Source organism: Pituophis catenifer, unplaced genomic scaffold (genome assembly GCF_029215685.1).
Source record: "Pituophis catenifer annectens isolate HBS135680 unplaced genomic scaffold, rPitCat1.0.hap2 SCAF_2, whole genome shotgun sequence".
Lineage (NCBI taxonomy): Eukaryota > Metazoa > Chordata > Lepidosauria > Squamata > Colubridae > Pituophis > Pituophis catenifer.
In genome coordinates this window covers 30,821,571-30,837,335 of record NW_027256882.1, presented here as the reverse complement: position 1 = coordinate 30,837,335, position 15,765 = coordinate 30,821,571, and the positions used below count along the sequence as shown (strand labels likewise).

General features: G+C 42.7%; 1 protein-coding gene across 2 annotated transcripts; it reads left to right on the top strand.

Annotated features, from left to right (window-relative positions):
- Positions 1 to 1,207: 1,207 nt before the first annotated feature.
- LOC139312037 (zinc finger protein 420-like) lies at positions 1,208 to 15,225 on the top strand. 2 transcript variants are annotated; one of them, XM_070936562.1, is made up of 4 exons: positions 1,208 to 1,275; positions 2,104 to 4,299; positions 8,024 to 9,519; positions 13,696 to 15,225. In XM_070936562.1, the coding sequence occupies exons 2-4, from the start codon at positions 2,731 to 2,733 to the stop codon at positions 14,999 to 15,001; spliced, it is 4,371 nt and encodes a 1,456-aa protein (XP_070792663.1). In that variant the 5' UTR covers positions 1,208 to 1,275; positions 2,104 to 2,730; the 3' UTR covers positions 15,002 to 15,225. The 2 variants fall into 2 exon arrangements, with proteins under 2 accessions (XP_070792663.1, XP_070792662.1); XM_070936561.1 differs by lacking the exons at positions 1,208 to 1,275; positions 8,024 to 9,519; positions 13,696 to 15,225 and adding an exon at positions 1,304 to 1,365 and having other exon boundaries at positions 2,104 to 4,687.
- Positions 15,226 to 15,765: the final 540 nt, after the last annotated feature.

Below are 15,765 nucleotides of genomic sequence, written 5' to 3'. Positions count from 1 at the left end.
CTGGAATATCCATTGCTAAGCACCAATAAGAAATACCGGGCTTGATAATTAAATTGGGAGGGAAGAGAAAATATAATCCCAAAAGAGACAAGCTACAGTGTTAACAGGTTTGCTACTTTGCAGAAGCGAAGTTTTCAGGAATTATCCTGCACACTCCTCACCCCCCAAGAAAAAGTGGCTGGAACCAAGAGAGGTGCACTTTCTCTTTTCCCATTTGCACCTCATTTCTAGAACTCCCACCCAAAAAAGGTCGCTTTCCTTTGATTTTGTTGCCCCTTCTCGCAGACGAAGCTTCGGGTTCAGCTCCAGGGACAATGAATACTAGGGTTGCCAGGTCTGCTTCCAAAAAATAGTGGACAAGCGGGGGGAGGGGTGAAGTAGTAAAAAAATAAAAAAAAAATTTACAATTCGTTGTTGGTAATCCATGCAAAATTAGCTTCCCAGTCTTTGGTGTATTTGCACACTCCTCTCTTTCGTTTTAAAGAATTCGAAATCTCGCCACTGTCACTCTCATACTCGACGCCATTTTAGGTCAGTCGACACAAGCCACAATACATTTTAAAAATGTGAACTGTACATAATTTTATAATATATTTTTATTTTAATCTCATCATTAATTTTTCGGAGAATCGAGTTCAATGGATATTTGATCTTTGTCTCATTCTAACTTATGAAAAAAAAGACAAAACGCGATTCTCCTATCCTTATTCTCTTAGACTGTACAGCTTTAGATTACGTACCATTTCATCATAAAGCTTTTGAATAAAAAAAATGTCCACATTTTTGTGAAAAAAATAGTGAACATAATGTGAAAAAAGCGGACTGTCCGCTCAAATAGTGGACACCTGGCAAGGGTAATGAATACCCTCTTGGGAGACCTGAAAGAAAAGGTTTGGGATGGAGCCTCAGGGAGAAAAGCTACCGATGAGCTCGATGAGAGTCAAATAGGACTTGATGGCACACAAGGAAGCACGGAATCAATGAGAACATCTTCAAACACCTTAACGAGCATGTTCTTCCGCCTTATGTCGCTAGATGGCGCGCTACAGGGAAAACAAAGCTCGGTACAGCGACGGCTGAGCTATTCTAGGGAAGGCGGAGAGGCTGAGATTGAACGGGTTGAAACCATAGAGTAGTAGATTGCTAGAGCGGATGTACACAGAGACGAGGAGGCGAAGGGCAGAGGGACTTCCTCTTCCGGCTCAGGCAAGGGAGGATAATGGCGTCGGCGGATCCTTTTGTGCTGTTTCAAGGGGTCGAAGAGGCTCCTGGGAGGTGAGTGGAGGGAAGGTCGGAGGAGAAGCCGGGGGAAAGTCGGGCCCTTTGGGTTCCTCCACGGAGTATGAAGCAGAGGAAGCAACGAGGGTGAATCCTATTGGCTGCTACTGCATATTCTTTCCTTTCCCAAATTTTATTCTTCTGCTGGGAGATTTAAAAATAATATATTTATTTCATATTTCTTAAACTCCCATCTTAAGTATCAGTTTTCACGTTGATTTCTTCTGATTTTAATGGCATGTGGTTTTTCTGGCAAGCGAGGAGCTTCATGGGCAAAACGGAGGCTTTAGATCTTGAATAGGAATTAGGAGACACTAATTTCATCTATTAGTGACCCCTCCCCCCCTTTCTAACCCAGATAAAACAATTTGAGCGAATGCACTTTGGGACAATTTCCACACCGAGATATGCATACATTGTCTACATATATTCATAGGTGTGTGTTTCTGTACTCATATGCCTGCATACGTGAGTGTATTTATCCAAATCAAAAATTTAAGTGTAATATTATACCATACATCTGCCTGAGGAGGAAGCTGGACTAGAAGACCTCCAAGGTTCCTTTCAACTCTACTCTGATTGATTGACTGATTGATTGAAAAAGATAATTTTATAATGGTGTCGATATTTGAACTTGGATCTTGTTAGGTTTCTCTATGCCAAATCAATCATAATTAATATTAGAGATTAAAATAGAATTTTAGTGTTTGTTTTTTCATGCTAATATATGAGATGGGGATGATTTTTTTGTTTTTGCTGCTTTCACATGTGCTGCAGCCATTTTTAAACAATAATGAAACTAACCCATTTATATTAATCTTACAGAGAGAGAGAGGATGCGAAGAAGAGCACTCTGGACAACAGAGAATGAGAAGCAGCATTAAAGTGCAAAATAAGCCATCATTCAAAATATTTTCCAATTCACCTGGAAATCTTCCTCAGCAGATGAGAGAAAAGGGAAAGAATAACAAGAACAAAGTTTCAAGCTGGAAAAAATAAAGGAAATGGAAATGGAAAAAACATTAAATGAGAAATCAAGGAGGATAATATTTAAATAAAGAAAAAGTGAGGAACAACCTGAACTCAGTAGGAAGGAAAAGGTTCCATGTATAGCCAAAACTGGCAGGAAATAATTAAAGCCTTTAAGGAAGGAAAAAATGGCTTGAACCAAACAACTACCAGGCAGGAGATCAGAAATATTTTTCCCTGCCTCAGGAATCCAAAAGTATCAGTGTTGGAAAACCCCCACAGGCTGCCTATTTTGGAAAAAACAAACATAAATTTTGCAGATCATATCTGATTGATGCATAAATCGAACCACCCTGTGAAAAGCCATATAAATGTTTGGAGTGCTACGGAAGCTCTACTCAGAACAGGTATCTCGTCATTTGTGGAAGGACCCATACCGAAGAGAAACTCTACCAGCACTCCCCCTCTTAGAAAAGATTTAGCATGCACACCAATCTGCTGATACACAAAAGCACTGACACTGGGGAGAAACCATATGAGTGTTTCGATTGTGGGAAACGTTTTCTGCATAATTCCAAGCTGGTGATACACCAGAGAATTCACACTGGAGAGAAACCATATGACTGTCCAGATTGTGGGAAAAGGTTCAGTCAGAATTCAAACCTGGTGATACACCGGAGGACTCACACTGGAGAAAAACCATATGAGTGTCCCGATTGTGGGAAAAGTTTCCAGCAGAATTCTAAGCTTGTGATACACCAGAGGACTCACACGGGAGACAAACCATATAAATGTCCAGATTGTGGGAAAGGTTTCAATTGGAATTCCGAGTTGGAAGTACACCAGAGGACTCACACTGGAGAAAAACCATATGAGTGTCCGAATTGTGGGAAAAGTTTCAGTCGGAATTCCCACCTAGTGGAACACCAGAGGACTCACACAGGAGAGAAACCATATGAGTGTCCCGATTGTGGGAAAAGGTTCCAGCAGAATTCCAAGTTGGTGATACACCAGAGGACTCACACGGGAGAGAAGCCATATGAGTGTCCTGATTGTGGGAAAAGTTTCAAGCAGAATTCCAAGCTGGTGATACACCAGAGGACTCACACAGGAGAGAAACCATATGAGTGTCCGGATTGTGGGAAAAGTTTCACTCAGAATGCCAACCTGGTGATACACCAGAGGACTCACACTGGAGAGATACCATATGAGTGTTTGGATTGTGGGAAACTTTTTAGTAGGAATTCCAAACTGCTCATGCACCAGAGGACTCACACGGGAGAGAAACCATTTGAATGTCCTGATTGTGGAAAAGGTTTCAATTGGAATTCTGATCTGGTGATACACCAGAGGATTCACACAGGAGAAAAACCGTATGAGTGTCTGGAGTGTGGGAAAACTTTCATTCGAAATTCCCACCTTGTGCAACACCGCAGGACTCACACAGGAGAAAAACCATATAAGTGTCCAGATTGTGGAAAAGGTTTTTATCGGAATTCCCACCTGGTAGTGCACCAGAGATCTCACACAGGGGACAAACCATATCAGTGTCTGGATTGTGGGAAAAGTTTCAATTGGAATTCTACCCTAGTGATACACCAGAGGACTCACACAGGAGAAAAACCATATGAGTGTCTCGAGTGTGGGAAAAGTTTCATTCGAAATTCTGACTTGGTGATACACCAGAGGATTCACACAGGAGAGAAACCATATGAGTGTCTATTTTGTGGGAAAGGTTTCAGTCAAAATTCCTATTTGGTTAAACACCAGAGAATTCACACAGGTGAAAAACCATATGAGTGTCCTGAATGTGGGAAAAGTTTCATTCGGAATTCCGGCTTGGTGATACACTGGAGGACTCACACTGGGGAGAAACCTTATGAGTGTCCAGATTGTGGGAAAGATTTCAGTATCAGGTCTAGCCTTATAAATCATGTAAGGTTACACACAGGGGAGAAACCATTCAAGTGTCCAGATTGTGGGCAGTGTTTTACACAAAATTCCTCTCTTACCGCACACAAGAAATTCCATATGAAGCAAAATTTGATGTGTGTAGAGGAATCTTGAATTTGGTTTCTCTTCTCTCTTTGGAAGCCCAGTTGATAAATTAACCATTTAATTTATTGCCTTATTCTTTTTAGTCAAACATGTCTTAGTATCAAACATGAGGGAGGAGATCTGAGCTATTTTTCTCTGGTGTTGTGTGGTTGTTCCCTTTCATAGTGTCGACGGGAATTGCCATGCTGGGCCAGAGAAAAGGCGCTTAGATCTTATTAGGTATATTTGTCACCTTGAGTTAATTCTACATATAATAAAGGCGGGATATAGATATGTATATATGTATGTATGTATGTATTTTTATTTATGAAGAAATTATGTATGGCAGCCCAACTCAACGTGACTCCAGACTGCTTATAACAATAAAACCTTAATACAGAAACCAATAAACCCCATATATAGCAAATAGCAAAATACAAAACCTAGAGATTTGACATTTGACATACTCCCTCATCATTGCATTCCCCACCATTGTTCCCCAGCAGACTGAAAAGGGCCCAGGTGTCTTCCTTCTACACAGCCCTTTCACTGGGTGGCAAAGTCAGAACTGCAAGCAGAGTTGTAGTCCCAAGCTGCCAATCTTTCATTGCCCTCTTCAGCTGCCATTAGACAAGATCTGAATCTGCAGCAATGCCTTGAACTGCCCTGCCAGGAAAATCTCTCATGATTTTATTATGCGTAGAAAACTGCTGTTGAGGGTATATAGCCTGCCAGGATGGCAACTGTCCAGAAGGGGAGAAATTGTTCTTCCAGCCCTCCTGATATGGAAAAGAAATATGGGTGGTAGTCAGTTTGTAACAGCAGTTAGTGCTAGAACTATTTTATCAGGAGGCAACTGGACTTTCCGGTTTTTCTTTGAAGATGTTTCGCTTCTCATCCAAGAAGCTTCTTCAGCTCTGACTGGATGGTGGGGGATGGAAGGAGTCCTAGTCCTTGCAGACAGCTTGCCATTTGCATTCTTTCAGAGAGTCTTTGAGGCCGCCTGGAGGTTTATCTGTGTCCTCAGGGTCACGTGAGTAGTGGAAATAGGTGTGGAGCCTTCGTGGCCGCAGGATGGTTTCGGTCCTGTCTTCCTTCACTGTTCAAGACAGGCGCAGGCTGTTGGAGGTGAGTCTGTGTTGTCCGCACCTCAAATTGAAGCGAAATGCTTCCTTTAATTTTTCTGGAAAGCCATTGATATTGACCTGGCTGACTGAGAATCCCCATAGACAATTGGTGCCAGACTTTCCGTTGCTAAGAAGGGATGGGGCACCAATAGGATATACCATGCTGGTTAGCTGAACAAGGAAAGTAAAATAAACTAAATTCACAGAAGAGATAAAGGGTCAAGCTTCAGTCTTACAGGTTCTCTAAGTTGCAGAGGCAGGTTTTGAGGAGTTATCCAACACACCCCAAGAAGAAAAGCTATCGGAAAACAAGGTGGGATGCACTCTGAATTTTCCTATGTGCACTTCATTTCTATCCCCCCACCTACCCCCAAAAGGGTGCCTTTGGTTTAGTTGCCGCTTCTGGCAAACGAAGTTTGGGCTCAGCTCCAGGTACAATGGGGGATGTGAAAGAAAAGTTTGGGGGTGGATCCTCAGGGAGAAAAGTTATCGATGAGCTCCTTGGGAGGGTCTCCTGCTTGGGCAGGGGGTTGGACTCGATGACCTGCAAGGTCCCTTCCAACTCTGTTAATCTGTTAAATAGGACTTGATGGCACTTAAAGAAGCACGGAATCCATGAGAACATCTTCAAACGCCTTAGGGTAGAACGAGCATGTTCTTCCGCTTTATGTCGCTAGATGGCGATCTACAGAGAAGCAATATTGGCGCCTAGAAAGCAGGTACTGTATAGCTGCAGCATAGCTATTCAAGGGAAGGGAGACAGGCTGAGATTGAACGAGTTGAAACGATAGAGAGCTATTTTGCTAGAGAGGATATGGAAGGGAGGAGGCGAAGGGCAGAGGAACTTCCTCTTCCGGGTCACCTACGGGAGGAAGATGGCGTCGGCGGAGCCTCTTGTGCTGCTGGGAGGGTGGAAGCGGCTCCTGGGAGGTGAGTGGAGGGAAGGTCGGAGGAGAAGCCGGGAGCAAGTCGGGCCCTTTGGGTTCCTCCACGGAGTATGAAGCAGAGAAAGCAACGAGGGTGAAACATGCAGACTACTGCTGCATATTCTTTCCTTTCCTAAATTTTATTCCTCTGCACGATTTAAAACTTCTGCCTGTGGTTTTCTCCTCGGAGATGGCAGATATGAGGGATTTAAAGAAATCTTTATATATTTTTCACATTTCTTAACCGCCCAGTTCCCTCATCCTACACCTAACACTTGATTCCTTGTGATTTTATTGAAATGTTGCTTTTTATGGGCAAAACAGAGGCTTTAAATCTTGCATAGGATTTGGGCATCATTTCATCTGTTAGTGTCCCCACTTTTCTAAATCTAGATCAACCAAATAGACTCAGTGCACTTCTGGGACATTTTGCAAACTGAAATACACATATATTGTCTACATACATAAATTGATAGGTTAGTATTTATGTGCTCATATGCGTGCATGTATGACTGATTTACCCGAGCGGAAAAGAGGGTCTTATGATTGAGTCTATATTTGAGCTTGGATCTTGCTAGTCATCTATGTCCCAAATGAATCATAATTAATTTTAGAGATGAAATCAGAATTTTGGTATTTCTTTTTTCATGATACACACTGTGTTTTCTTGCTGCTTTCACATGTTCCGCAGCCATTTTTAAAACAACAATAAGATGAATAATCCATTAAAATGAATGCACAATTTAAAACTGCTGCCTGATTTGGGACATTTAAAGAAATCTTTTATATATTTTTCATAATTGGTAACCGATCATCTCCTTCAGCCTTCACATAACACTTGATTTCTGTTATTGACATGTTTTTTTCCTGGCAAGCAAGGAGTTTCATGGGCAAAATGGGTGCTTATGATAGAGTTGATATTTGAACTTGGATCTTGCAAGTTTTCTATATGCTAAATCATAAGTAATATTAGAGTCTAAAATAGAATTTTGATGTTTATTTTTTCGTGCTAATATATGGAGTGTTTTTTTGCTGCTTTCATATGTCCTGCAGCCATTTTTTTAATGAATAGTGAAACTAACTCATTTATATGAATCTTACAGAGAGAGAGGATGCCAAGAAGACCACTATGGACAGCAGAGAATGAGAAGCAGCATTAAAATACAAAATAAACCATCAATTAAAATCTTTTTTGATTCCTCTGCAAAGTGGAAAAGTTCTTCTTCCTCAGCAGATGAGAGACAAGGGAAAGAAAAACAAGAAACAATTTTGACCTGGAAAAATTAGAATATATGGAACTGAAGAAAACATTACATGAAAAGTCAAGGAGGATAATTTCTAAATAAAGAAAAAATGGAGAATACCTGGAAATGAGTGGGAAGAAATATGTTCTGTGGTTAGCCAAAACTGGCTGGCCTTTGAGGAAGGAAAGAGTGGCTTGAACCAAACAAACACCAGGTAAAAGACCAGAAATATTTTTCACTTCAACAATCCAAGAATATCACTTAGAAAAACACAAGGGACTGCCTAATGTGGGACAAACATAGATTGCAGATCACAGCGAACACAGCTGATTATGCAGGAGAGGATACACTCAATGAAAAGCCATACAAATGTTTGGAGTGTGGCAAAAGCTTTACTCGGAAAAGCTTCCTTGTGATTCATGGAAGGACCCATACTGGAGAGAAGCTCTATCAGTGCTCCCAATGTGGCAAAAGATTTAGCATTCATTGCAATCTGGTGAGACACCAGAGGACTCATACGGGGGAGAAACCCTTTGAATGTCCTGATTGTGGGAAAAGTTTCAGTCAGAATTCCAATCTGGAGATACACCAGAGGACTCACACAGGAGAGAAACCATATGAGTGTGCAGACTGTGGGAAATGTTTCAGACAGAATTCCAATCTGGTGAGACATCGGAGGACTCACACAGGAGAAAAACCATATGAATGTTTGGATTGTGGGAAATGTTTCCAAGATAATTCCAACCTGATGAATCATAGGAGGACTCACACAGGTGAAAAGCCCTATGAATGTCTGTATTGTGGGAAAAGTTTCAGGCAGAATTCCCATCTGGTAGAACATCAGAGTATTCACACAGGAGAAAAACCATATGAGTGCCTAGATTGTGGGAAAAGATTTAGATGGAATTCTCACCTGGTGGTGCATCAGAGAACGCACACAGGGAACAAACAGTATCAGTGTCTGGATTGTGGCAAATGTTTCAAGCAGAATTCCAACTTGGTGATTCACAAGAGGACTCATACGGGAGAGAAACCCTATGAGTGTTTGGATTGTGGAAAAAATTTCAAGCATAATTCCAACTTGGTGATTCACCAGAGAACTCACACAGGACTGAAACCATATGAGTGTTCAGAATGTGAGAAAGGTTTCAGTTGTAAGTCTGAACTGGTGAAGCACCAGAAGACTCACACTGGAGAGAAACCATATGAGTGTCTGTATTGTGGGAAAAGTTTCAGTCAGAATTCCAATTTGGTGATACACCAGAGAACACACACAGGAGAAAAGCCATATCAGTGTCTGGATTGTGGGAAAGGATTCAGTCAGAATTCCCACCTGGTTATACACCAGAGGACTCACACAGGAGAAAAACCGTATGAGTGTTCAAAATGTGGGAAAGGTTTCAGTTGCAAGTCTGACCTGGGGAAGCACTGGATGACTCACACGGGAGAGAAACCATATGATTGTCTGTATTGTGGAAAAAGATTTAGCATGCATTCCAATCTGGTGAAACACAAGAGGACTCACACAGGGGAGAAACTCTTTGAATGTCCTGTTTGTGGGAAAAGTTTCAGTCAGAATTCCCACCTGGTGGAACACCAGATGACACATACAGGAGAGAAACCGTATAAATGTAGTGATTGTGGGAAAAGTTTCAGTCTGAATTCCTACCTGGTGAGACACCAGAGGACCCACACAGGAGAAAAACCATATCAGTGCCCAGATTGTGGGAAAGGTTTCAGTCAAAATTCCTACTTGGTGAGACACCGGAAAACTCACACAGGAGAAAAACCATATGAGTGTCTTGAATGTGGGAAAACTTTCAATCGGAATTCCCATTTGATGAGACACTGGAGGACTCACACAGGAGAGAAACCTTACGAATGTCCTGATTGTGGGAAAGATTTCAGTTATAGGTCTAGCCTTATAAAGCATGTAAGGTTACACATAGGGGAGTAACCCTTCAACTACCCAGATTGCAGATAGGGTTTTACATGAAGTTCACACTCATAACTCTTTAAGGCAAGCTGTTCCATTGGTTGATTGTTCTGACTGTCTTAACATTTTCCTTATTTCTAGTTTGAATTTTTCCTTGATCAGTGTGCACCTACACTGCCTTTGGGTGCTTTGCAAAATTGTTTCCTCCCCTTTGTGACAGTCTCTCAAATATTGAAAGACTGCTTTCATGTCACACCTGATTCTTGTCTGCACTAGACTAGCCATGCCCAATTCTTGTAACCGTTCTTCATATGTTTTAGCCTATGAGCCTTTGATCTTGGCTTCCTTACTTCTACCTTTTTCTTTCCTTTCTCTTTCTCATCTGATATTCCTTTTTTTTTTTTGGCCCAGTGCAGTAGGTCCCTTTCACAGAGTCAAGGGACCTGCGATTGCTGGGCCAGAGAAAGCGAGTTTGGAGCTCTATTAGGTATGTTTGCCGCCTTGACTTAATTCTACTTATTTCTATAGAACATGTAGAATGTATGTATGTATGTATGTATATACTACAATAGTATAGGGTCTCCTGCTTGAGCAGAAGGTTGGACTAGACCTCCACGATCCCTTCCAACTCTGTTATTCTGTTCTGTTCGGTATTTTTACTTAGCCTGAAAATATATATGGCAGCCCAAGTAATGTTGATTCCGGACAGTTTACAGCAATAAAACCTTGATACAAAACCCAATAAACACCATATATTGCAAAATGCAAAACATCCACATTTAACATGTACTAATTTGATAATTAAATATGTAGAGTGCCTCAAGCAAGTTGCACAAGGACAGCCAAAGTGCAGCCATTTTTGGGATTCATCTTTTTTTTCCTCTGATTTATTTAAAATATTTATGTAACCATATTATAACAAACACTGGCCGGTTCCAATCAATAATTGACTTAAAATTGTATAAAAGCCAAATACATATAACCAAAAACCAGATACCAAATCAAGCTTCTGATGTGCAGGCATCTCTTATCCCAGTGCTTAGGGGAACAGCTAGATCTTCCCTGTTTTACGGAAGACTAGGAGGATAAAGGCCTGCCAAACGTCAGGGGGAAGAGTTTCATAGGGAAGAGTCTGCAATGGAAAAGGCTCACTTCTTAGCTCCTATCACATGGCAATATTTAAAGGAAGGGGCTAGGAGCGTGGCCACCCTACCTGACCTAGTAGGAGAGATGGATGCAAGAAAAATAAAGGTGGGACAGTAGTGATAGGTGCCCTGTGGACTCAGTAGTTAGAATGCAATATTGCTGGCTGACTGCCCACAGCCTGGACTTAAATCCTGACGGGGATCAAGATGGTCTCAGTCTTCCATTCTTCTGAGATCGGTAAAATGGGGACCCATATTTTTGGGGACAATATTCTGACACTAAACCAAGAATGCTGTACAGCACTGTGGGTGGTATATAATAAGTGCTATTGTTATAATAACGAAATAACTGTAAATGTGATATCCAGCATCTTCAATTGCATCTTAAAGAAAAGAATCCAGTGCAGCTCACACAACAAAGATGTTACATGAGCAGTCTAGGGACTCCCATTACTGTGTGGGCTGTTGTATTCTGGATCAGTTGAAGTTTCTGGGGGCCTCAGAGTAGTAATCCAAACAGGAGGTGACCAAGGAATGAGTGACCCATGTGCAAGGCCTCCCGGTCCAGGAAAGGTAACAATTGATGCACCACCAGATGAATCTGCAAAGCCCCTTCCCAGCCATGGCCTCCTCAAGCAGGAGGTGTGAGTGCAGGAGGGCCCCCAGTTTGTTCATCAGCTCAAGTCACAAAAGGCAATCTCATGACCCCAGGACACTGCATTTTCTCTTTTCCCATTTCCACAACATTTCTAGCCCCCCACCCATCCCCAAAGGGCGCTTTCCTTTGATTAAGTTGCCGCTTCTGGCAAAAGAAGCTTCAGGCTCAGCTCCAGGGACAATGGATGCCTTCTTGGGGGACCTGAAAGAAAAGGTTTTGGATGGAGCCTCAGGGAGAAAATCTATCGATGAGCTCGGTGGGAGTCAAATAGGAATTGATGGTATTTAAGGAAGCACTGAATCAATGCTTGCTCTTCTGCGTTATGTCGCTAGAGGGCGCGCTAAAGGAAAGCAACCCTGGCGCGTAAAATGCAGGTAAGAGTGCAAGGGCGACAGAGCTATTCTAGGAAAGTCAGAGAGGCTGGGCTGCAACGAGTTGAAACGGTAGGACTATTGAATTCCTAGAGAGGATGTGGAGGAGAGGAGGCGAAGGGCAGAGGAAGTTCCTCTTCCGGCTCACCCGCGGGAGGAGGATAGTGTCGGCGGACCGTCTTGTGCTGTTTCGACAGTCGAAGCGGCTCCTGGGAGAACATCTTCAAACGCCTTAGGAAACAACTAGCGTGTTCTTCCTCTTTATGTCGCTAGATGGCGAAACAACACTCGATACAGCGGCGGCTGAGCTATTCTACGGAAGGGGGAGAGGCAGAGATGGAATGGGTTGAAATGATAGAGTAGTAGATTCCTAGACAGGAAGTGGAGATGAGTAGGGCAGAGGAGCTTCCGGGTCACCGACGGGAGAATAATGGCGTCGGCGGAGCCTCTTGTGCTGCTTGGAGGGTGGAAGCGGCTGCTGGGAGGTGAGTGGAGGGAAGGTCGGAGGAGAAGCCGGGAGGAAGTCGGGCTCTTTGGGTTCCTCCACTGAAGCTGGGGAAGCTTCAGATTTAAAACTGCTGCCTGTGATTTTCTGCTGGGAGGTTTTAAAAAATATTTATTTCATATTTCTCAAACACCCATCTTAAGTATCAGCTTTCACGTTGATTTCTTCTGATTTTATTGGCATGTGGTTTTCCTGGCAAGCGAGGAACTTCATGGGCAAAACGGAGGCTGTAGATCTTGAATAGGAATTAGGAGACACTAATTTCATCTATTAGTGACCCCTCCCCCCCTTTCTAACCCAGATAAAACAATTTGAACGAATGCACTTTGGGACAATTTCCACACCGAGATACGCATACATTGTCTACATATATTCATAGGTGTGTGTTTCTGTGCTCATATGCCTGCATACATGAGTGTATTTATCCAAATCAAAAATTTAAGTGTAATATTATACCATATATCTGCTTGAGGAGGAAGCTGGACTAGAAGACCTCCAAGGTCCCTTTCAACTCTACTCTGATTGATTGACTGATTGATTGAAAAAGAGAATTTTATAATGGTGTCGATATTTGAACTTGGATCTTGTTAGGCTTCTCTATGCCAAATCAATCATAATTAATATTAGAGATTAAAATAGAATTTTAGTGTTTGTTTTTTCATGCTAATATATGAGATGGGGATTTATTTATTTTTTTGCTGCTTTCACATGTGCTGCAGCCATTTTTAAACAATAATGAAACTAACCCATTTATATTCTTACAGAGAGAGAGAGGATGCGAAGAAGAGCACTCTGGACAACAGAGAATGAGAAGCAGCATTAAAGTGCAAAATAAGCCATCATTCAAAATATTTTCCAATTCACCTGGAAATCTTCCTCAGCAGATGAGAGAAGAGGGAAAGAATAACAAGAACAAAGTTTTGAGCTGGAAAAAAATAGAGCACACGGAACTGAAAAAAACATTAAATGAGAAATCAGGGAGGATAATATTTAAATAAATAAAAAAGTGAGGAACAACGTGAACTCAGTAGAAAGAAAAAGGTTTCATGTATAGCCAAAATTGGCAGCCATTAATGAAAGCCTTTCAGGAAGGAAAGAGTGGCTTGAACCAAACAATCACCAGGCAAGAGATCAGAAATATTTTTCACCACCTCAGGAATCGAAGCATATCAGTGTTGAAAAAACCCCAGAGACTGCGTCATGTGGGAAAAACACAGATTGCAGATCGCATCTGATTCTGCACAACAGGATGCATCCAGTGAAAAGCCATACAAATGTTTGGAGTGCAGCAAAAGCTTTTCTCAGAAAAGCTTCCTCATGATTCATAGAAGGACCCATACTGGAGAGAAGCTCTACCAGTGCTCCCAATGTGACAAAAGATTTAGCATTCATTCCAATCTGCTGAGACACAAGAGGACTCACACTGAGGAGAAACTATTTGAATGTCTTGTTTGTGGGCAAAGTTTCAGTCTGAAGTGCAACCTGGTGATACACCAGAGAATTCACACAGGAGAAAAACCGTATCAGTGCCTGGATTGTGGGAAACGTTTCAGTCAGAATTCCTGCCTAGTGAAACACCAGAGGAATCACACAGGAGAAAAACCGTATGAGTGCCTGGATTGTGGGAAAAGTTTCCGTTGGAATTCCAACCTGGTGGAACACCACAGGACACACACAGGAGAGAAACCGTATAAATGTAGCGAGTGTGGAAAAAGTTTCAAGCAGAGTTCTAAGCTTGTGATACACCAGAGAAGTCACACAGGAGTAAAACCATTTCACTGTCTGGATTGTGGGAAAAGTTTCAGTCAAAGTTCCCACCTTGTTGGACACCAGATGACACACACAGGAGAGAAACTGTATAAATGTCCTGTTTGTGGAAAAAGTTTCATTCGGAATTCCCACCTGGTGATACACCAGAGAACTCACACAGGAGAAAAACCATATGAGTGCCTGGATTGTGGGAAACATTTCAGTCAGAGTTCCTGCCTAATGAAACACCAGAGGACTCACACGGGGGAGAAACTCTTTGAATGTCCTGTTTGTGGGGAAAGTTTCAGTCAAAATTCCCACCTGGTGGAACATCAGACGACACACTCAGGAGAGAAACCGTATAAATGTTCTGTTTGTGGGAAATGTTTCAGTCAGAGTTCCTACCTAGTGAAACACCAGAGAACTCATACAGGAGAAAAACCTTATCAGTGTCTGGATTGTGGGAAACGTTTCATTCAGAGTTCCTGCTTAGTGAAACACCAGTTGACTCACACAGGAGAAAAACCGTATGAGTGCCTGGATTGTGGGAAAAGATTCCGTTGGAATTCCAACCTGGTGGAACACTACAGGACACACACAGGAGAGAAACCGTATAAATGTAGTGAGTGTGGAAAAGGTTTCAAGCAGAGTTCTAAGCTTGTGATACACCAGAGAACTCACACAGGAATAAAACCATTTCAGTGTCTAGATTGTGGGAAAAGTTTCAGTCAGAATTCCAATCTGATGATACACCAGAGAACTCACACTGGAGAAAAACCGTATCACTGTCTGGATTGTGGGAAAAGTTTCCAGCAGAATTCGAAGCTTGTGATACACCAGAGGACTCACACGGGAGAGAAACCATATGAGTGCCTAGATTGTGGGAAAAGGTTCAGTCAGAATTCGAACCTGGTGATACACCGAAGGACTCACACTGGAGAGAAACCGTATAAGTGTCCAGATTGTGGGAGAGGTTTCAATTGGAATTCCGAGTTGAAAGTACACCAGAGCAGGGGTCACCTATTTTTCGGACCTCAAGGACCACTAAATTTATAATTTTAAATCCTGTGGACCACTAATAAGAATCCAACGCACTGCTCGCTGAAGTGCCTGGACTCCCAGTGATGGGAGGGGTCCTTCAGGCACTTAGCTTGTCTGCCTGTTTCTGCAACTATAAACACTCAAAATAGTCATTTGACCCATTTACCAAAGAAAACAAAACAGGAGCCACAAAATCTGGCTGGGCATGGCCAGCTCGATTCCCACCCTGTTAGATGACACCCCCCCTCCCCCAGCCATGCCTATCCAGGTTTTGTGGGTCCTGATGTTTTCTTTTCTAATGGAAAGAGGTGTCTGTCTCTCTCTCATCTCTCTTTGTCTGTCTGTCTCTGTGTTTCACTCTCTTTGTCTCTCTGTGTGTCTCTCATTCTGATTTTCCAGCGCTCTCTCGGTCTTGCGGGTGCTTCTTCGACCTTTGTTGGTGCTGGAAGCACCTCAGTCGCTTGGGGAGATGCATGACCTGCACTCCGCCCTTAGACGCTTGCCCGACCTGGCTGCGTCTGATGCTCCGTGTCGTAGTAGGCTCCAGGAGGAGGCAGGGTCACCATCTCCCCCATTCTGAAGCGCGCTACATTTAACTGCTGCTCAAGGTGCTGCAAGAGCAGTGGGCAGGCCGTGGAGGTGCCAAGAGCAGTGAAAGAAATGGCCTCGCTGGGCCAGTGTCTCGGGGCAGAGAGGAAGCCACGTGTCTCCCCAAGCGACCAAGTGTTTGCAGCACCAAAAAGGGCCGGAAGGAGCACCTGCAAGACCCAGCAAGAGAT

What these genes read in the sequence shown, in the direction of transcription:
- LOC139312037 (XM_070936562.1), top strand. Translation starts at nt 2,731, where the DNA reads ATGCACACCAATCTGCTGATACACAAAAGCACTGACACTGGGGAGAAA. An exon ending in TGAAGCAAAATTTGATGTGT is followed by an intron (nt 4,300 to 8,023) that starts GTAGAGGAATCT and finishes CATACTGGAGAG; the next exon opens with AAGCTCTATCAGTGCTCCCA. An exon ending in AGCCTTATAAAGCATGTAAG is followed by an intron (nt 9,520 to 13,695) that starts GTTACACATAGG and finishes GATACACCAGAG; the next exon opens with AATTCACACAGGAGAAAAAC.